A 22980-nucleotide genomic window follows, 5' to 3' on the forward strand; every position below is an offset into this window, starting at 1 on the left:
GGGCTGACATCAGCATGGATCTTGGCATCTCCCTCAGCAGTGCTCGGAGCAGGGCTGACATCAGCGGGATCTTGGCATCTCTCCCTGCAGTGCTCAGAGCAGGGCTGACATCAGCAGGATCTCGGCATCAGCCCCTGCAGTGCTTGGAGCAGGGCTGACGTCAACGGGATCTCGGCATCTCCCTCGGCAGTGCTCGGAGCAGGGCTGACGTCAGCCGGGATCTCTGCATCTCCCTCAGCAGTGCTCGGAGCAGGGCTGACGTCAGCGGGGATCTTGGCATTTCCCTCTGCAGTGCTTGAAGCAGGCCTGACATCAGCGGGGATCTCAGCATCTCCCTCGGCAGTGCTCGGAGCGGGGCTGACGCAAGCGGGATCTTGGCATCTCCCTCGGCAGTGCTCGGAGCGGGGCTGACGTCAGCGGGATCTTGACATCTCCCTCGGCAGTGCTCGGAGCGGAGCTGACGTGAGCGGGATCTTGGCATCTCCCTCGGCAGTGCTCGGAGCAGGGCTGACGTTAGCGGGGATCTCGGCATTTCCCTCGGCAGTGCTTCGGAGCGGGAAAGAACAGCTCTAGCGGGTCATGTGAGCACCCAGCGATGCTGTAAATAAGGTATTTTCTTCAATGTTACATAAAGACACACACTGAACATTATATTAAAGGATTAAATTATTTTACAAGGACTTTAACTAGAATTTATTTTGGAGATTACAGAGATGCTGACTACTGAGCTGCCAGGGAGGGAGAGGGTGAGAGAAGACTGGGGACAAATAAGACTTCCCCCAAAAATAACCCCTAATGAATTTTTTGTAGCCAAAATGAATATAAGACCGGGCTTATTTTCAGGGAAACACGGTAGCAGTGGTAAAAATAGGTTTTAATAACACAATTGCAGACAATGACTGACATGGATTACTAATAATTTTGTTCACATACCATACATTTGGCACTTCATTTATATTCATTCCTCAGAAAAGCCTCTGAAGCTCAGTGCCGAAAATATGGTAAATAAATGGGGTGAATGTAACCAGACGAACGTTTAATAGGCATCTGTTCTGTTTTCTGGCTAAAGAACATATGGCTTCAATCATAGTTTCAGCAACACACTTCGGGGATAACCTGCATTCTCCTGTGTGGAAGAGTGGAAGAAAAATAAACATACAAAATCACAGTAAGCCTGTAATAAATTTACATTAAAAAGTAAGTAGTAACCCCACAATTTCCCCAAGTACAACTTCATACTATAGACACAGAAAGTCAGTGCAGCTGGCATTGCAAGTGAATTCGGTGAAATTCTTTAGTAAATTATTTCTATAGACTGTGTCTATAGAGATTAGAGAATGCATATGCAACCAGAAAACAATGAAAATATCTGCAGATAGAAAAAACATTCAAAATGAATTAATACAGCAATCTCACGTTGTATTTTTCTTCAGTATTCTCCCAAATATATTTGTGTAAACATTATGCAGTAGACTTTCACAAGCAATATGCCAAATTTAAAATGTTATCAACACCCCTACATCATTTGTACAGGCATGACAAGAAAAACAGTCAAAAGTAAAAAGTGTTCTAAAAGCAAACACATATCCTGTTACATGCTTATGGCTTATCATGAACAATAGGGAACAGGAAAAGAAAAAATCTGACTTCTAAACAATCTTTCTTACAAAAAAATATATATGCATGCAGTCATCTAAAAATATCAGTTTTAATATCCATCACATAGTTCTGCCTTATGAACTTCTTAGACATATGATCATTGCTGGAAATGCTTGATGTCAGTCTTTGAATAGTTGTGAACATACAAGTGCAGCGCAATCATAATAAAACACTTTTCCACACAATCAATGGAATACTGGATATAAAATGTGCATCAATCCATATAGACAAATGAAATAAAGCTCAATCAATATAAATAATCATAAAGCCAAGCATGCCAAATGTAATAGAAATCAGATGTATATTAATCCACAAAGTCAATGAACAGAGCAGACTCCTCTCAATACAGGTTCCGGTAAGAGAAACAATTCCCCAGAGTGCAGTCAAGGTGCTGATGATCCATGCAAGTGATGATCAAAGTGTTCTTATGATCCAATCACCATGGCATACATATATGCTCACCTCCAAGATCAGACCCTGCTGGGTCAAACTGTATATCAGATCACTAAAACTCCACTCTTCTTTACCTCTGGATGTCTGCTTTTTAAATTCCTCTGCAGTTTGTACATGCATAAAAAGGAAGCAGACATCTAACGCTCTCTGTTTGAATATTTTATTAAAATGACTAAAAGTAATACACTTACAAAAGGCAGCGTTTTTCCAAGCAAGTAAACACAGCTGATCAGGTGTACTTCCACATAGTAGGTGTCCCAAGATGGCCGCGGGTCACGTGGTTTCCCCCCTACGCGTTACGTCCTGTTTGGGTGGGGACTTCGTCAGCGGGCATAGGAAACCAGAGAGACCCGGCTTATAAGCGCTACAACTCCCCCTATTTGGCAGAGGTAAACATTACCAAGCGCTCCACCCCCCCCCTCCCCCAGGGAACCGCCTACACTCTCTAAACATGGATACTGGTGTCCCCGGGCACCTAGGGAACATACTCCTTCCCCCCTTCTCGCAGAGAATGCAAATCTTGGGCAGGTAAATACTGCATGTAATCACGGCCATGACACCATCTACATTTTAACTATGCAAGCAAAGCTGATATAGATATACAACGGAGAACAAACTTTCTCATAGCAAATCAGCTTATTAACTATTCTACTGAGAGATCATATATACCCAGTAATTACCAGATCTCATATATTTAATTAATATGCAAAATAAAAAACATATATAATCTCCATCAATAAACATTGTCCAGCAATTTATCACATATCTGCGATTATACATATACACCTTGTATATAAATAAATGCCATTAAATATAAAATGTAATAGTGAATAAAACCCAAAAAAATAACCACAATGATAAACAACCATCTATCTGAAATAAAACAATTTAAAAAATAAAACAAATAAAGTTTATAAAATAGAGAACCTCATTACATGTACTGCACAAGGAGTTGTAAACATGCTCGAGTGCAAGTGTGGATTGCAATATATTGGACGGACGTCCCGTGCTCTGTACGTACGAGTAGGCGAGCATGTAAATAATATTAGAAAAGGTCTGATCACGCATAGTATGTCCAGGCATTTTAAAATGTGTTATCAAAAGAACCCTAGCGGACTAAATTCTGGGGAGTTGAAAAAGTGATCCATCATTGGAGGGGTGGGAATTTTATGCGCCCGTTGAGCCACAGGGAGTCCTTTTGGAAATACAAAACTAAGGTTTTGACTCCATTGGGACTCAATGTGGATTTTGATTTAAATTGTTTTATTTCCGATAGATGATTGTTTATCATTGTGGTTATTTTTTCGGGTTTTATTCACTATTACATTTTATATTTTATGTGATTTATTTATATACAAGGTGTACTTCGGTCATATTATGGTGGCTTCCATGGTGGCCTGAGTCACATGAGGTTAGAACATATGTATAATCGCAAATATGTGATAAATTGCTGGACAATGTTTATTGATGGCGAATATATATGTTTTGAGATCTGGTAATTACACTGTATAGATGATCTCTCAGTAGAATAATTAATAAGCTGGTTTGGTATGAGAATGTTTGTTCTCCGTTATATATCTATATCAGCTTTGTAAATGGTGTCATGGCCATGATTACATCCAGTATTTACCTGCCCGAGAATTGCATTCCATGTGAGAAGGGGGGAAGGAGTATGTTCCCTAGGTGCCCGGGGACGCCAGTATCTGTGTTTAGAGAGTGTAGGCGGTTCCCTGGGGGGTGGAGCGCTCCTACGAAGGGCTTGTTAATGTTTACCTCTGCCCAATAGGCAGAGTTGCAGCGCTTATAAGCCGGGTCTCTCTTTGGTTTCCTATCCCCGCTGACAGAGTCCCCGCCTATAACCGGACGTAACACGTACAGGGGAAACCACGTGACCCGCGGCCATCTTGGGACACCTACTATGTGGAAGTACACCTGATCAGCTGTGTTTACTTGCTTGGAAAAACGCTGCCTTTTGTAAGTGTATTACTTTTAGTCCTTTTAATAAAATATTTAAACGGAGAGCGTTAGATGTCTGCTTCCTTTTCATGCATGTACAAACTGCGGAGGATTTTAAAAAGCAGCCATCCAGAGGTAAAGAAGAGTGGAGTTTTAGTGATCTGATATGTAGTCTGACCCTGCAGGGTCTGATCTTGGAGGTGAGCATATATGTATGCCATGGTGATTGGATCATAAGAACACTTTGATCATCACTTGCATGGATCATCATCACCTTGACTGCACTCTGGGTAATTGTTTCTCTTACCTGACTTAGAACCTGTATTGAGAGGAGTCTGCTTTGTTCATTGACTATGTGGACTAATATACATCTGATTTCTATTACATTTGGCATGCTTGGCTTTATGATTATTTATTGAGGTTCATTTCATTTATCTATATGGATTGATACACATCTTATATCCAGTATTCCATTGATTGTGTGGAAAAGTGTTTTATTATGATTGCGCTGCACTTGTATGTATAATTGTTTTAGAGGCCTTGTTAAGATTGACCTGATGGACTCTTTCACATGGGCGGACCGTTCAGATTTGCCTGTCCGTTTTTTTTTGCAAATCTGAACGGTCCCCCCATGCATCCCTATGGGGCATCGGATGTCAGCGGAGACATGTCCGCTGACATCTGATCCGATCCGTCAAATCTGGACAGATGGAAACCCTATTTTCCATCCGTCCTGCGGATCGGATGGGATCAGATGAGACCGTACCGACGGTCCGTTTCCATCCGATTCCCCCATAGAGATGTATGGGGAACTGACAGCTGTGTCTCCGCACGTGCGGAGACCAGCTGTCATCCTCCTGTCATTCAGCGCTGAGTATACCTATCTATAATTGCTTTGAATAGTTTTGGCCTTATTTACTAAAAAGAGAATGGACTTTTCAAACAATAAACTGCTCGAATATTACCTTAAATTATCCAGTCATCGGTACAAATGAAATAAGCAAACAAGAATTTGTTTTCACACTCCTTTAGTAAATCAGTCTCATATTTTCCAGTTAGAAGCCAGCCAGTCTGATAAAAGCCATTTATTACCTGTTCCTATTGCAGGAAGCGATAAAGATTTTAGCCCCGTTTCATCACATAATTTGAATATGTCATCCAAGAGATGTTTGAGAGTTTCAATATTACCCTCACAGTTGCAATGTAAAATCCAGTGGCTTTTCAGATTAGCAGAATTGGTCATAATGACTTTTTTTCCAGATTTGTGACCTGAGAAGAAACAAAGTTTTCAGTAAATATTCGCAGAGTAATGGTAACCAAAAAAGCATATGGCCTGCCCAGCTATTTTTGCCCAGCTACTTTCTCTGTTTATTCTAACAAAACAATTTATATGTTCCCTTAAAATTTTTGACTTAAGGCGCAACTCCACTTTTGTTGAGAAAAAACTTTTCTCTCTGGGTGATCTATGTACATTGTAGGGATTTAACAAACTTTGTTACAGATTCCTACCTTTTTGTTATTCTGAAGAAATTCCTGTGTGTTTGTCTGTATTCATGTAGGGAAGTGAGTCTAATGGGAGTGGTATAATAGTTATCAATCAGCTGTGCACCTGCAGGCCACTAATGAGGAAAGATGCTGGGCCAGCATCCCTTTAGACGTGATTTTCTATTGGTAGTATCTCACCAAAAATGAAATTTTTGCTGCAGGGGATGCCTGAAATCTGACTTGTATCTTAGGGAAGACCCCTGGGAAAATCAGTGAACCAATAACACAAGCAGGAAATTAGGTTTCTGGGGGGCATTCTGTATACATTCTGTGTACAGAACATCTCTAGGTAGCCATATTGCATTGCATTTTCAGAATATTACAACAGCTGAAGATTGAAAAAGAAAGGTAATTTTCAATAACATTTAATTACAACATGACTTGTGTCGCAATTTATCGCCATATGTTTTTTTCTTTGCTATTTTTTCCCCCACGAAAAGGGGGTTACCCTTTAAAGTTGAAATCTGCAAGTTTAATGAGCATAAAATAGTATTTAAATAATCTGGAGTGTGGATTAAAGGAATTTACATTTATGTCATCCTAAATGTTGACATCCCATTTTATATTTTCAATGTAAATGGTGTAGCACTAAATCTGCCAATACTCTATTAGCACAATCAATTCCTAATGTGCATAGAAAAATACCTTAATGAACATTAATACAAAATTATAATACATATCTAAAGTAAAAATGTGCATCCAATTATATATGGATTGTATTTTTTCTATAAGTTAACCACTTGCCGACTGCGCACAGTATATTTACTGTGGCAGTCAGCCCCGGCCAGGCAGAGTGACGTAGGTCTACGTCGCTACTTGCCGCCGGTCCTGTGCGCGCTCCCACGTGTCCCCGCCGACACCGATGGCTCGATTGGGTTCAGAACCGATCAGTCATCAGGTCCAGGCCAATGATTTTTGGCCTGGACCTGTAGATCAGTCCTGCCCAATCAGATCCTGTTCCGAGTCTGTGAAATGTAAACACAGACTCAGAAAAGACGTGCCCTCTTCTCCCATGATCCTTTTTGGATTCATCTGGAGAAGAGAGCACATCTAACTGTAAGTACTGCACCATAGGCACATTTACCCCCCGATTGCCCCCCCCGATTAACCCCTACAGCCCCTGACACAACACACACTATATACAGCATATAGCATTTACCTATATACCTGTATAAGTGTGATTTGTGGTCAGGTGTAGCGCTTGCGACCCCCCCTTTTCCACTTGAATTACCCGCCACCCCCCCTAATAAAGATTTAACCACCTGATCCCCCCTGACCCCCCCCTGATCACCGCCAGTTAACCCCTTCCCCCTTGTCACATTGCACACTAATACACACATAATATAGAGTTTTTACTGTATTTTGTATTAGTGTGATTGTGAATTGAGGTTGCACTAGCGAGTTCGTTTCTTTCCCAAAGGAGGTTTAGGGTCCCCGCCACCCCCCCCCCCCCAGATCCCCGGCGCATAGTTAGAAATAACCCCTTGATTACCACACACACACACATACACACACACGCACGCACATACACTTCCATTACTAGTATAGTGTTTGAACAGATCAATATCTGATCTGATCAGAACTATACTAGCGCCCCCATAGTTTAGGGTTCCCAAAATGCGGTGTTTGCACGATCAGCACTGATTCCAGCCAGCACCTGCGTCTAACCCTTTCACCCAGGTAAGTGTAGTAATCAATAGATTACTGTCACTTACAAAAAAACACAACACACAAAACCGCTGTGTTAGCAGAGTCAGGTCTGATCCCTGCTAGCATTAGCAGTTTTTTTGGTAGCGCTTGAAATAGTCCTTGACAACCAGGTGCTTTTATTACCTGTGAGTCAACACCACTGTACAGGTAAATTTAGTTACCAAAATGTCTAAACGTTTGTACAGTGGTGAAGAGGCTTATAGTATGCTGGTCGTGTCATCTGATAGCGATGGGGAAGCTACAATGACCGAATTACTGTCAGTATACGAACCAGATGACAGCAGCGGCTCCCTGACAGATAGCTCCGACGACAGATGGGTCCCTGTTAGACCCAGGCGTACCCGACCCCATTCTGGAGTTGTTGAGATGCAGGAATCGCAGGGTGCTCGTATGGAGCAGAGTGTGGTTACTAGTGCCGCTCATTTTTCTGGTGACCTGGCAAGCACCAGCGGCCTAGTACACCCTGGACCTAGTACAACCAGCACTGCAGTATCACCTGGTGACGTGGCGAGTCCCCTAAGTGCAGTTGAAGCTGGTGCGGTGGCTAGCACAAGTAGTGGCCCGCAGCCACCGCGTATTCGTAGACAGGCCCGTGGAGCCCATAGTGCCCTCCCTGATGCGCTGGTATATCCCAATTGACAACCCACTGATTCTACAGCGCCAGTACTTCCCCCATTCACCGCCCAACCTGGAATCCACGTGGAGACAGCTGGTTTTACGCCCCTGAACTTTTATGAGCTGTTCTTCATGGAAGATCTTTACAGATCTATTGTGGATCAATCAAATTTATATGCACAACAGTTCATCACCGCCAACCCAAATTCGCCCCTTGTCAGACAATTCGGCTGGAAACCTATAACGGTTTCTGAATTTAAAATCTTTCTGGGCCTTTCCCTCCACATGGGCATAACTAAACAGAGTGAATTGCGGCTATATCGGTCCACTAGCCCAGTTCACCATATGCGCATGTACTCTGCCTCCATGTCCAGGGGGAGATACGAGCAAATTCTGCGATTTATGCATTTCAGTGACAATGAAATCTGTCGTCCTCGGGGAGACCACTTCAATCAGCGGTTTGCAGCCTTGTTTACCCCCGAACAAGTTGTCTGCGTTGACGAGTCCCTGATTAAATTTACTGGCCACCTTGCTATGAAACAGTACCTCCCCAGCAAGCGTGCCAAGTACGGGGTCAAACTGTATAAATTGTGTGACAGGGCCACAGGCTATACAGTTAGTTTCCTGGTCTATGAGGGAAAAGATAGCTGTGTGGAGCCCCCGAACTGCCCAGACTACATAGGGAGCAGCGGTAAGATTGTTTGGGACTTGGTGTCACCCTTATCCGGAAAGGGGTACCATTTGTACGTGGACAACGTTTATACAAGCGTGCCACTATTTAGTCACCTTCTCGATTTACAAATTGGCGCATGTGGCACCGTGCGACCTAATCGCTGGGGCTTCCCCCAACGTCTTTTAAATTCCCGTCTTAGTCGGGGGGCGAGAGCCTGCTTGAAAACGGACAAATTGCTTGCGGTGAAGTGGAAGGATACATGGGATGTTTATGTTCTGCCCTCCCTTCACGCAGACACGACGATCCAAATCACTACGGCAACTGGCGTTGTGGAGAAACCCCTCTGTGTCCACGAATATAACCTTAACATGGGAGGGGTGGACCTTAACGACCAGCTTTTGGCGCCGTATTTAGTTGCCCGTAAAGCCAGACGCTGGTACAAAAAAGTGTCTGTTTACCTTTACCAATTGGCTATGCTGAACACCTTTGTCCTATACAGGGCGTCAGGACGAACTGGATCTTTCCGGGAATTCCAGGAAGAGATCATCCTTGCCTACCTGTACCCAGGAGGCATGCCTGCCCAACTTCCCCTTCCAGATGCAGTGAGCCGGCTGCATGAGAGGCATTTTTCTTATGTCCTCCCGAGTACCCCTACCCAAAGATACCCCCAAAAAAGATGTCGTGTCTGTAGCAGGCGCGGATGTAGGCGTGACACCCTACATCCGCGTAGGCACAGAAAAGGCTTGGTTTTCAAGTGGTTAGAAGAGTGGGTGATGTGTGGCTAAGATTGTGCATAAAATGCCGGGACAGTTCAAACACCCCACAAATGACCCCTTTTTGAAAAGTAGACACCCAAAGCTATTTTCTGAGAGGCATGGTGAGTCCATGGAGTATTTTATATTTTGCCACAAGTTTCGGGAAAATTATTATTTTTTTTTGTTGTTGTTTTTTTTACAGAAAGTTGTCACTAAATGATATATTGCTCACGCATGCCATGGGAATATGTGAAATGACACTCCAAAATACATTCTTTTGCTTCTCCTGAGTACAGGGATACCACATGTGTGAGACTTTTTGGGAGCCTAGCTGTGTACGCGACCCCAAAAACCAGTCCACATCTTCAGGTTTTCTAATGGCGTAAATTGCTGATTTTACCCCTGACTACCTGTCACAGTTTCAGAAGCCCTGACATTTCCAGATAGCACAAAACCCCCCCAAATGACCCCATTTTGCAAAGTAGACACTCCAAGCTATTGGCTGAGAAGCATGGTGAGTCCATGGAATAGTTTATATTTTGCCACAAGTTTCGGGAAAAAACATTTTTTTTATTTATTTATTTATTTTTTACACAAAGTTGTCAGTAAATGATATATTGCTCACACATGCCATGGGTATATGTGAAATGACACCCCAAAATACATTCTGCTGCTTCTCCTGAGTACAATGATACCCCATGTGTGAGACTTTTTGCCAGTCTAGCTGCGTACAGGACCCGGAAAACCAATGCGCACCTTTTGGCTTTCTAAGGGCGTATATTGTTGATCTCACTCCTTACTACCTATCACGCTTTTGAAGTCCATAAAAAGCCAAGATGGCACAAACCCCCCCCCCCCCCCCCAAATGACCCCATTTTGCAAAGTAGACACTCCAATCTATTTGCTGAGAGGCATGGTGAGTATTTTGCAGCTCTCATTTTTTTTGGAAAATGAAGAAAAAACAGGAAAATGCTTTTTTTTTCCTCTTTTTTCAATTTCCAAAACTTTGTGACAAAAAGTGAGATCTGCAAAACACTCAACATGCCTCTCTGCAAATAGCTCAGGGTGTCTACTTTCCGAAAAGGGGTCATTTGGGGGGGGGGGGGGTTGTGCTGTCTTGGCATTTCATGGCCTCCAAAACTGTGATAGGTAGTCAGGAGTGAAATCAACAATTTACGCCCTTGGAAAGCCTGAAGGCGATGATTGGTTTTCGGGGTCCTGTACTCAGCTAGACTGCAAAAAAGTCTCACACATGGGGTATCCCTGTACTCAGGAGAAGCAGCATAATGTATTTTGGTGTGTCATTTCACATATACCCATGGCATGTGTGAGCAATATATCATTTACTGACAACTTTGTGTAAAAAAAAAAAAATATATATATATATATATATATATATATATATATATATATATATTTCCCGGAACTTGTGGCAAAATATAAAATATTCCATGGACTCACCATGCCTCTCAGCAAATAGCTTGGGGTATCTACTTTCCAAAATGTGGTCATTTGGGGGGGTTTTGTGCTATCTTGGAATTTTAGGGCCTCCGAAACTGTGATAGGTAGTCAGGAGTGAAATCAACAATTTACGCCCTTGGAAAGCCTGAAAGTGGGGGTTGGTTTTCGGGGACCTGTACTCGGCTAGACTGCAAAAAAGTCTCACACATGGGGTATCCTTGTACTCAGGAGAAGCAGCAGAATGTATTTTGGGGTGTCATTTCACATATGCCCATGGCATGTGTGAGCAATATATCATTTACTGACAACTTTGTGTAAAAAAAAAATATATATATATATATATATATATATATATATAGTTCCCGGAACTTGTGGCAAAATATAAAATATTCCATGGATTCACCATGCCTCTCAGCAAATAGCTTGGGGTGTCTACTTTCCAAAATGGGGTCATTTGGGGGGGTTTTGTGCTATCTTGGGATTTTAGGGCCTCCGAAACTGTGACAGGTAGTGCAGAGGTGACATGAACAATTTACGCCATTAGAAAACCTGAGAGTGTTGATTGGCTTTTGCGGTTCTGTACACAGCTAGGCTCCCAAAAAGTCTCACACATGGGGTATCCCCATACTCAGGAGAAGCGGCAGAATGTATTTTGGGGTGTCATTCCAAATATACCCATGTCATGTGTGAGAAATTTATCTTTTAGTGACAACGTTGTGTAAAAAAGAAAAAATTGTAATTTTCCCAAAACTTGTGGCAAAATATAAAATATTCCATGGACTCACCATGCCTCTCAGCAAACAGCTTGGGGTGTCTACTTTCCAAAATGGGGTCATTTGGGGGGGTTTTGTGGCATCTTGACATTTCAGGGCCTCCTAAACCATTATAGGTAGTGAGAAAATGCAATGAAAAATGTACGCCCTTTGAAATTCTGATGGTGGTGATTTGTTTTCGGGGTCCCGTACACAGCTAGGCTCCCAAAAAGTCCCACATATGTGGTATCCCTGTACTCAGGAGAAGCAGCAGAATATATTTTGGGTGTAATTCCACATATACCCATGGCATGTGTGAGCAATATATCATTTCAATGACAACTTTGTGTAAAAAAAAAATAATTTTTTTTTTAGTCATTTTTCAAACACCTGTGACAAAAAAATGAAATATTCAATGAGCTCAACATGCCTGTCAGGACATTCCTTAGGATGTCTAATTTCCAAAAAGTGGTAGTTTGGGGGGGTTTTGTACTGCCCCGCCATTTTAGCACTTCATGAAATGAGATAGGCAGTCAGAAATTAAAGCTGCGTAAATTTCACTATTTACACCATAGTTTGTAGACGCTATAACTTTTGCGCAAACCAATAAAAATACACTCATTGATTTTTTTTTTTTGTCAAAGACATGTAGCTAAATATATTTTGGCCAAAAAAATGACATAAATTGAGTATATTTGATATTTTTTAAAAGACAAAGTTGAAAATGTCATTTTTTTGCAAAATGTTCGCTCTTTTTTTATTAATATCGCAAAAAATAAAAAGCGCAGAGGCAGTCAAATACCACCAAAAGAAAGCTCTGTTTGTAGGAAAAAAAGGACGTAAATTTCGTTTAGGTACAGCATTGCATGACCGAGCAATTATCAGTTAAAGTCACGAAGTGCCAAGTTGAAAAAAGGGGTCTGGTCTTTAAGCTGCAAAATCCTCCGGTGGTAAAGTGGTTAAATCACTTTTCCATGACTTTTTTTTCTATGCACATTAGGCAATTATTGTGGTAATGTATTGGTGAGATTTATCATTACACTTGCACCATTTACACTGTATATATTGTATAACAAAATATAATGTGAGTTGCTTTTCTCTGTCATTTTGGCTAATAGTGCAGTTAACTATTTATCTTTAATTGCGCATTTTGTATTTTGCAAGTATCATTAAATCAACTGGAACTTTAATTTCAGCTTTTGGGATTGGTATACCTCAATTAAATTATTAATAAGATCACAGGATTTAAATTTGTGACAAAAGTATTAAAAACATGAACAAAAGTTCATCTAACCCTATTAAAACAAAATACGTTGTCATCACATATAAAAACACTGACTTTTCTAGTATTTGTGTTCTCCCAAATTACACGTAACAAAATGTATTAAAGCTGCATTGTTTCCTTGCTTGAAGACTATCATTACATTTTGCCGACTATGTCCACTTCATATTTTGTATGGTTTTTCTGTCCCCACAATTCTGCCCTGTGTCACCTTTTTAGGCCAAACCCTAGTTCTACAAAACGACACGTGAAACAAGAGGTCATCCACTATTCCTGGGTTCCAACTCTGAAGGCCCCGGTTGACATAAAGATCATTCTGTAATTCAAGGGCTTATTACAGTACACCGATAAATATAAACTGGCATGTTAGGACCAATGTTATCTGATAAATGTTCATGTATTGAATTTATGAGAGCAGAAATCAATGTAATGTTTGTATATTTAGGGATGAAGGCATATCACTCATCGTACTTCAGACCACAATATCTTATGTGCATATTTGTTTAATTGGGTGGATGACACCTTGGTCCTCAGTTATCAGTTGCACTATATATATCTTATTTATGGTACTATTACATCAGATTACAACATTTATATCATGTGAGGCACTATATTTCCTTTTCATCCCTCCTTTTTCTCATAGCAGCATTCTGTGGTGGGTGAGGGTTTCTGTGGTATTGTCCATCCCGGGGGGCTGTGATGCGCAATGTCCCCCCCCCCCCGGATCATCGGGGTCTGGGTGGCGCATCGGTGCCATGTAAGTGCGCCCAGCACGTGACGTCATATGGCGCTACGACACTGAGGCTGTCATTTCCATCTGATGCCATCACTTTCTTGGCGCTGTCTCATTTCTGGCATCTTTACTGGATTGTAGATGTGCTCTCTCCATTCCCCCCCCCCCCCCTCATTCCCCCATGCTCACTGTCTGCATGACGTTGGCGCGGACCCGTCATTGCGATATAAGGTTAAGGCTGACCGGGTGACCACCTTTCCTGCTCCTTCCTGCTGGTGGACTGTTTTGGACCTTCTTTAAAAACTAGTTGTTAGAGAGTTGTTATCACTTCTACCTAGTATTCTTTTCCACGCTCATTATCTGAGTTCCGCACTGCTTTTTTTTCCTTTTTCTTTTTTTCTTTTGTTCTTTCCACAGACTCATTTTATTCCTTCCCCTTAGACACCAGGCTCACTACTTTTTTTCTCTGTTTTATTTCCTCACCATCCTAGGAGTCTATTTTGTTTTGTCAAGAAATTTTGGTTGCTATATGTTTCTAATCATGCATTTTTATCTGTTAAATTATATCATGTATACGAATACCAGGATCATCTATGAATTCATATGGTTATAATTTCAATCCATTATGAATCAGCTCATTGACATTTTAATGTGTGTATTTACTGTACATGAAATTTATTATCATGTGTATTTTGGAATCAATATGTCCGTGTATTTTATCAATACATTTGAAATCATGTGTACCAATTATATAATGCTTTGGAAGTGATTTGCCTCATTTACAGCCCCATGACCTAAATCTTGTAATGTTTGTATATTTACGGATAAAGGCATATCACTCAGACCACAATATATTTTCTGCATACATGAGAGCAGAAATCAAGTTGCCAAAACAAACATTTACATTGGCCCAACATGACATGCTCTAAATTATATTTTAAAGACCATAGGAGAAAAAAATGTCCATGGTGAAGTTAGGACTGAAGAAAGATATTAGGGTGAGCCAAACACTCCCCCCCCCCCCCCAATGTTCAGTTTGCAGCATACCAGGGGAAATGTTCTTACCCTATGGGAGCATAACAGGAAAAATCAAAAGTGCCCAATTTGAAGGGTTATATGCAAGTAATTGGCTATAAAAGGGGTATGGGGGTCTGGGTACTGCCCTGGGTGACATGTATCAAAAAAGAAATTAAAAAAAATCATTTTTTCAGGAGCAGTGATTTCCTACACAAACATGGAATGTCTGCAGGACATTCTGGCTGTTGAGACCCATCGGCAAAGTCACCCTGCAGAAATGGAAGACACGAAAGCTTATTTACGTGGTAAACTTTTGGTATCAGGAATTTCTCTTTTTTTTAGATTCATAAGATTTGTGTCACCACAGGGTGGTACTGTGGGTACACTGTTGATACACAGCGCTGCGTCCCAAATAACGTACAAAATTTTAGATCAAAGAGGACATGGACTTTTTAGGCACCAATCGTACAAAATATACTTAAAAACGTACATTTTTATTTCATATCATAGACCTAAAAAATCTTAAAAATATATCACGTATTACATAGAAATAACACATAAAAGGTATTAGGTGTTGCTCCCCATGGCTCAGAGAAATTCCAGGCTATTGATGATATTTGTGGTTACACGAAGTATAACAAAGTTGTAACAGTAAGGAGTCAGGGAATGCCATTACCCAGGACCCATGGGGAGCAATACCTAGTACCTTTTTATTTCTTTGTAATATGTCATAGATTTTTAAGATTTTATTTGTCTATGATATTGAATACATTTTTTTAGCCCGCAGCTAGCTTGGGCCGCCTGTGATGGACGGTCCTGATGTTTCCAATCTCTTTCTAGTTTCCCCATCTCTTCGCCTCTATCCTTCTGGCCTCCCTTTCTTTCCTAGACTCCCCTATATCTTCTTTAGCTCCCTACTCTGTAGGCAGGGGCGTAGCTTGGGTTGTCAGTGCCCGGGGCAAGGCAAGTTATTTGCGCCCCTAACCAACAGCCGTTGGCCCTTCCACTAGTACAGTATTAAGTACTAATATGGTAAATTTTAGGATGTACCACTCTCTTTGTTCTACTTTTTTTCCCTTTTATCTCTCTCTACCCTTCTTTCGTGTCTCTCTCTGTCTTTCTTGTTCTATTTCCTATTCTCCTATATACATGTATATATATATATATATATATATATATATATACATATATACAGTGGGTACGGAAAGTATTCAGACCCCCTTAAATTTTTCACTCTTTGTTATATTGCAGCCATTTGCTAAAATCATTTAAGTTCATTCTTCTTCCTCATGAATGTACACATAGCACCCCATACTGACAGAAAAACACAGAATTGTTGACATTGTTGCAGATTTATTAAAAAAGAAAAACTGAAATATCACATGGTCCTAAGTATTCAGACCCTTTGCTGTGACACTCATATATTTAACTCATGTGCTTTCCATTTCTTCTGATCATCCTTGAGATGGTTCTACACCTTCATTTGAGTCCAGCTGTGTTTGATTATACTGATTGGACTTGATTAGGAAAGCCACACACCTGTCTATATAAGACCTTCCAGATCACAATGCATGTCAGAGCAAATGAGAATCATGAGGTCAAAGGAACTGCCTGAAGAGCTCAGAGACAGAATTGTGGCAAGGCACAGATCTGGCCAAGGTTACAAAAAGATTTCTGCTGCACTTAAGGTTCCTAAGAGCACAGTGGCCTCCATAATCCTCAAATGGAAGATGTTTGGGACGACCAGAACCCTTCCTAGAGCTGGCCGTCCGGCCAAACTGAGCTATCGGGGGAGCAGAGCCTTGGTGAGAGAGGTAAAGAAGAACCCAAAGATCACTGTGGCTGAGCTCCAGAGATGCAGTCAGGAGATGGGAGAAAGTTGTAGAAAGTCAACCATCACTGCAGCCCTCCACCAGTCGGGGCTTTATGGCAGAGTGGCCCGACGGAAGCCTCTCCTCAGTGTAAGACACATGAAAGCCCGCATGGAGTTTGCTAAAAAACACCTGAAGGACTCCAAGATGGTGAGAAATAAGATTCTCTGGTCTGATGAGACCAAAATAGAACTTTTTGGCCTTAATTCTAAGCGGTATGTGTGGAGAAAACCAGGCACTGCTCATCACCTGTCCAATACAGTCCCAACAGTGAAGCATGGTGGTGGCAGCATCATGCTGTGGGGGTGTTTTTCAGCTGCAGGGACAGGACGACTGGTTGCAATCGAGGGAAAGATGAGTGTGGCCAAGTACAGGGATATCCTGGACAAAAACCTTCTCCAGAGTGCTCTGGACCTCAGACTGGGCCGAAGGTTTACCTTCCAACAAGACAATGACCCTAAGCACACAGCTAAAATAACGAAGGAGTGGCTTCACAACAACTCCGTGACTGTTCTTGAATGGCCCAGCCAGAGCCCTGACTTAAACCCAATTGAGCATCTCTGGAGAGACCTAATAATGGCTGTCCACCAACGTTTACCATCCAACCTGACAGAACTGGAGAGGATCTGCAAGGAGGAATGGCAGAGGATCCCCAAATCCAGGTGTGAAAGACTTGTTGCATCTTTCCCAAAAAGACTCCTGGCTGTATTAGATCAAAAGGGGGCTTCTACTAAATACTGAGCAAAGGGTCTGAATACTTAGGACCATGTGATATTTCAGTTTTTCTTTTTTAATAAATCCGCAACAATGTCAACAATTCTGTGTTTTTCTGTCAGTATGGGGTGCTGTGTGTACATTCATGAGGAAGAAGAATAAACTTAAATGATTTTAGCAAATGGCTGCAATATAACAAAGAGTGAAAAATTTAAGGGGGTCTGAATACTTTCCGTACCCACTGTATATAGCACTACTCCCAAGGGAGCTGCTGAGTGTGGGTGCCCCTGGGTTACCGCTAGCAACAACAGTACCTTTAAGCATGTTTTCAAGTGTGAGCACCTCAGACAAGAACCAGACTAGTTTCTTTGATTTTTAGGATTTATTTGAGAACTTGGATGGGAGAAGGGATGAGTGGCATACTCCAACAACTGAACTATGCACAATTAGGTAGGGACACTGAAAAATGCTGCTTGGTGCTGGTTAGCGCTTGACTGACGCTGGTTAACGCTTCACTGACGCTGGTTAACACTGACTGATGCTGACCTCGGCTAGGCCAGTTACTAAACTTTCACCTCTGACTGTGGAAAAGTCCTTTAAGCTCCCTAAGGTACTCTTTCGTGAGGTAGCTGACTTGCAGTGCAGACTGTACTGCTGAACACTTCAGGGCCCTTCCTGGCGCCCCCTTTTACTCCCCAAACTTCAGGGCTTTACTACTTGGCACCCCCTTTACTGTGTACTCCTGCTTAGCTGGCCCCTGGATCCCCTTTGACCTCTCTGGAGTGGTCCCCTCTCCTAGGCAGACCCCGGGGCAGATCTTGGGTACTCACGATACTGTTTTTCCTGAAGATCTCTGCCCAGCAGCTCCACTCGGTCAGCAACTCTGGATCCCTTGTAGCCCAGCTCAACCTCAGGTCCCTAGGCCGACTGCCTGGACCACTTTCTCACATTTACAGGAGGAAAGACAGCCGTCACCTTCTCCTGGGATTGATGCTCCCATCAAAAGACCTTCTGTCACATGCTCCCCACAGATTTATTCCCATTCCCAGGGTGCATTGCGGCAAACCCCGTCCACTGCGACAGTTATAAACCCTGGTGGCTAGGTTTCCTCCACTGTCCAACAAGATCCCTCATTGGATACAGTGGGGAGACTCCCCAGACTCAACAGGCCACACCTGGAGGCATGTGACAGCACAACTAACAGATCCAGCTCCCCTAATAAGCAGACAGGGCCATTATATGCTTTTCCCCAGCACCTACCTAGGAGGGTACTATATCTATATATATATATATAAATATATATATATATATATATATATATATATATATATGTATATATGTATGTGTGTGTGTGTCTGTGTGTACAGTGTGAGTGTATGTATTGTGTGAATGTGCAGTGTGTGTGTGTGTGTACTGTGTGAATGTACAGTGTGTGTGTGTGTGTGTGTACAGTGTGTATGTATTGTGTAAATGTACAGTGTGTGTATAATGTGTGAATGTACAGTGTGTGCGTACTGTGTGTGTATATATATTGTGCAAATGTACAGTTAGTGTGCACAGTGTGTGTGTGTGTGTGTGTGTGTGTGTGTGTGTGTGTGTGTGTGTGTGTGTGTGTGTGTGTAAATGTACAGTGTGAATTTATAGTGTGTGTGCCTGCTGTGTAAGTGTATGTATTGTGTGAATGTACAGTGTGTGTGTGTACTGTGTAAATGTACAGTGTGTGTGTACAGTGTGTATGTATTGTGTAAATGTACAGTGTGTGTGTACTGTGTGAATGTACAGTGTGTGTGTGTACAGTGTGTATGTATTGTGTAAATGTACGGTGTGAATGTACAGTGTGTGTGTACAGTGTGTATGTATTGTGTAAATGTACAGTGTGTGTGTGTACTGTGTGAATGTACAGTGTGTGTGTATTGTGTAAATGTACAGTGTGTGTGTACAGTGTGAATGTATTGTGTAAATGTACAGTGTGTGTGTGTGTACTGTATGAATGTACAGTGTGTGTGTGTGTGTGTATACTGTGTGAGTGTATGTATGGTGTGAATGTAGAGTGTGTGTAATGTGTGAATGTACAGTGTGTGTGTGTGTACTGTGTGAGTGTATGTATGGTGTGAATATACAGTGTATGTGTGTACTGTGTGAATGTACAGTGTGTGTGTACGGTGTGAGTGTAAGTATGGTGTGAATGTACAGTGTATGAATTTACAGTGTGTGTGTGTGTGTGTGTGCTGTGTGAGTGTATGTATGGTTACATAGTAAGTGAGGTTGAAAAAAGACATCAGTCCATCCAGTTCAACCTATGATGTGTGTGTGTGTTTGCTGTTAACCGTACATTGTATACCCTTGTATGTTGTGGTCTTTAAGGTGCCCATCTAATAGTTTTTTGAAACTATCGATGCTCCCTGCTGATACAGCTGTTTGCGGAAGAGAATTCCACATCCTTACTGCTCTTACAGTGAAGAACCCCCTACGTATTTTAAGGTTAAACCGCCTTTCCTCTAGTTTTAGTGAGTGGCCACGTGTCTTATTGTATTTCCTTTCTCTGTATTATTGTATTCCCTTTCTCTGAATAGTTTGTTCCTTATGCTCGGGTCGCCAGTACAGTATTTGTACATTGATATCATATCCCCCCTCAATCGTCTCTTCTCCAGAGAGAATAAGTTCAGTACTTGTAGTCTTTCCTCATAGCCGATGCCCTCCATTCTCCTAATTATTTTTGTTGCCCTTCTCTGGACTCTCTCCAGTTCCAGCACATCCTTCCTGAGGACCGGTGCCCAGAACTGGACAGCATACTCCAGATGTGGCCGGACCAGAGTCTTGTAGAGAGGGAGATTAATCTCTTTATTTCTGGAGTGAATCCCCTTTTTTATACCTACCAGTATTCTGTTGGCTTTGCTTGCAGCGGCTTGGCATTGAATGCCACTGCCAAGCCTGTTGTCTACCAGTACCCCCAGGTCCTTTTCCATCCTAGACTCCCCCAGAGGTTCCCCCCCTAGTGAGTAGTTTGTTTTATGGTTTCTGGCACCCAAGTGCATTACTTTACATTTTTCAACATTAAACCTCATCTGCCATGTAGTTGCCCACCCCGTTATTTTGTTCAGGTCCGCTTGTAAGGTTCCCACATCCTGTATAGAAGATATTGGCATGCTTAGTTTAGTATCATCCGCAAATACTGAGATTGTACTAGATATCCCCTCTTCTAGATCATTTATGAATAAATTAAACAGGATTGGCTCCAGGACAGAACCCTGGGGGACCCCACTTTCCACACCCATCCAATCCGAGTACTCCCCATTAATCACTACCCTCTGGACTCTCCCCTGAAGCCAGTTCTCTATCCAAGTTCTCACCTTATGGTCCATACCTACCTTCCTTAGTTTGAACAGTAAGCGTTTGTGGTGAACGGTGTCAAAGGCCTTTGCAAAGTCCAGATACACCACATCCACAGGCTTACCTTTACCTAGGTGGCAGCTCACTTCATCATAGAAGGTTAATAGATTGGTTTGGCAAGAACGATTTTTCATGAATCCATGCTGATTACTACTAATAATACCATTTTCATTACTAAAGTCTTATATGTGGTCCCTTAACATCCCCTCCAAAATCTTGCAGACTACTGATGTTAGGCTGACCGGCCTATAGTTACCCGGGATATATCTCTGCCCTTTTTTAAATATTGGTACCACGTTGGCTTATTTCCAATCAGCTGGCACCATACCCGTCTGTAAACTATCCTTAAAGATCAAGAATAATGGTCTGGCAATCACCTGGCTGAGCTCTTTAAGAACCCTCGGGTGCAAGCCATCCGGTCCCGGTGATTTATTTATGTTAAGTTTCTCTAGTTTAGTTCTAAGTCTATATTTTGTTAGCCATGGCGGTACTTCCTGAGATGTGTTATTTAGTTCGGCCTTACAAGCTGGGTTAGTGTAGCCCCCTAATTCTTTTGTGAAGACTGAAGAGAAGAAATTATTTAACACTTTCGCCTTTTCCCTGTCCTCTGTGGCCAAAACTCCCATATTGTCTTTTATGGGGCCAATGTGTTCTGGCCTCGCTTTCTTACTGTTTATATACTTAAAGAATTTCTTGGGGTTCTTTTTACTCTCTTCCGCTATATGTCTCTCGTGTTCTATTTTAGCCGCCTTGATTTCGTCTTTACATTTCTTATTACACTCTTTGTAATGCTTAAATGCTGTCAATGACCCCTCAGCCTTGTATTTTTTGAAGGCCTTTTCTTTAGCATTAATATGCATTTTTATGTTGGAGTTTAGCCACCCAGGGTTTAGTTTTGCTCTTTTAAATGCATTTCCCTTAGGAATGCACTGGTCAATCCCTTTGTTAAGTATGCTTTTGAAGCACTCCCATTTTTCCTCCGTGTTCTTTGTTCCCAGGGTTCTATCCCATTTGATATTTTCTAGCAGAGAGTGCAGTTTTGGGAAATTGGCTCTTTTGAAATTCAGTGTTCTTATATTACCTTATGTTTCCTATTACTATGATTAATACTGAAACTAATTTACCTATGGTCACTGTTTCCTAAGATGCCCCGTATTTCTATATCTGTGAGCAGGTCTGTATTGTTGGTAATCAGTAGGTCAAGTACCGCATTGTTTCTTGTCGGTACATTCATCATCTGACCCATGAAATTGTCCTGCAAAACATTTAGGAACTGCCGAGCCTTGGCTGAGTGTGCGGTTCCTTCTGCCCAATCTATATCTGGATAATTAAAGTCCCCCATTATAATGACATTTCCCATCCTTGCTGCCAATCCTATCTGTAAAAGGAGGTCCGCCTCCCCCTCCTCCCTCTGGTTGGGGGGCCTATAGCATACGCCCAATATTACCTTCCCCACAGTGCCTTCCCTTTGAAGTTCTACCCATAGGGATTCTACCTCGTCCATAGCTCCATTATTAATATCATCCTTCATAATTACCTTCACGCTGTTCTTAATATACAGACATACCCCTCCCCCTTTTTTACCTTCTCTATCTCTGCGATAAAGGGAATACCCCTGAATGGTCGCCATCCAGTCATGCGAGCTGTCGAACCAAGTTTCTATTATCCCCACAAAATCTTAGTCCTCAAACATCAGCAGCTCCAGCTCTCCCATCTTGTTGGACAGGCTTCTGGCATTGGTATACAAACCTCTTCATTTTGACCGGTTACATATATCCTCATTTGATGTTTTTAGGCTGCTCTTGTGATTTTTCCCCATACCCACCCTGGGTTTAGCAGCTCCGAACACCCTACCGCTAATGTCCCCATTTGTGCCCTCTGAATCTTGCTTTCCACTGGCTAATTCTACATCTGTACCCTCCCACCCATCACCTAGTTTAAAAGCCCCTCTAACTTTATGGCCATCTTCTCACCCAGTACGGCTGCACCCTCCCCATTTAGGTGCAATCCGTCCCTTCCAAAGAGCCGGTGGCCGACTATGGTGTGAATGTACAGTGTGTGAATGTACAGTGTGTGTGTGTGTGTGTACTGTGTGAGTGTATGTATGGTGTGAATGTACAATGTGTGTGTGTACTGTGTGAGTGTATGTATGGTGTGAATGTACAATGTGTGTGTGTACTGTGTGAGTGTATGTATGGTGTGAATGTACAGTGTGTGTGTGTGTGTGTGCTGTGTGAGTGTATGTATGGTGTGAATGTACAGTGTGTGTGCTGTGTGAGTGTATGTATGGTGTGAATGTACAGTGTTTGTGTGTGTGCTGTGTGAGTGTATGTATGGTGTGAATGTACAGTGTGTGTGTGTACTGTGTGAGTGTATGTATGGTGTGAATGTACG

General features: G+C 42.1%; 1 protein-coding gene across 1 annotated transcript in view; it reads right to left on the reverse strand.

Moving 5' to 3' along the window:
- Window positions 1-936: 936 nt before the first annotated feature.
- Window positions 937-22980, reverse strand: part of LOC309560148 (protein mono-ADP-ribosyltransferase PARP14-like) — a 78750-nt gene continuing 56706 nt past the window's right edge. Inside the window, exons 7-8 of the mRNA XM_082263710.1 lie at window positions 5161-5337; window positions 937-1126 (exon numbers count right to left, since the gene is read on the reverse strand). Of these exons, the coding sequence (XP_082119836.1) occupies window positions 966-1126; window positions 5161-5337 (338 nt within the window). The 3' untranslated portion in view covers window positions 937-965. The remainder of the gene's footprint in view (window positions 1127-5160; window positions 5338-22980) is intronic.

Source organism: Pelophylax lessonae (assembly GCF_965119305.1).
Source record: "Pelophylax lessonae genome assembly, chromosome: 1".
Taxonomy (NCBI): domain Eukaryota; kingdom Metazoa; phylum Chordata; class Amphibia; order Anura; family Ranidae; genus Pelophylax; species Pelophylax lessonae.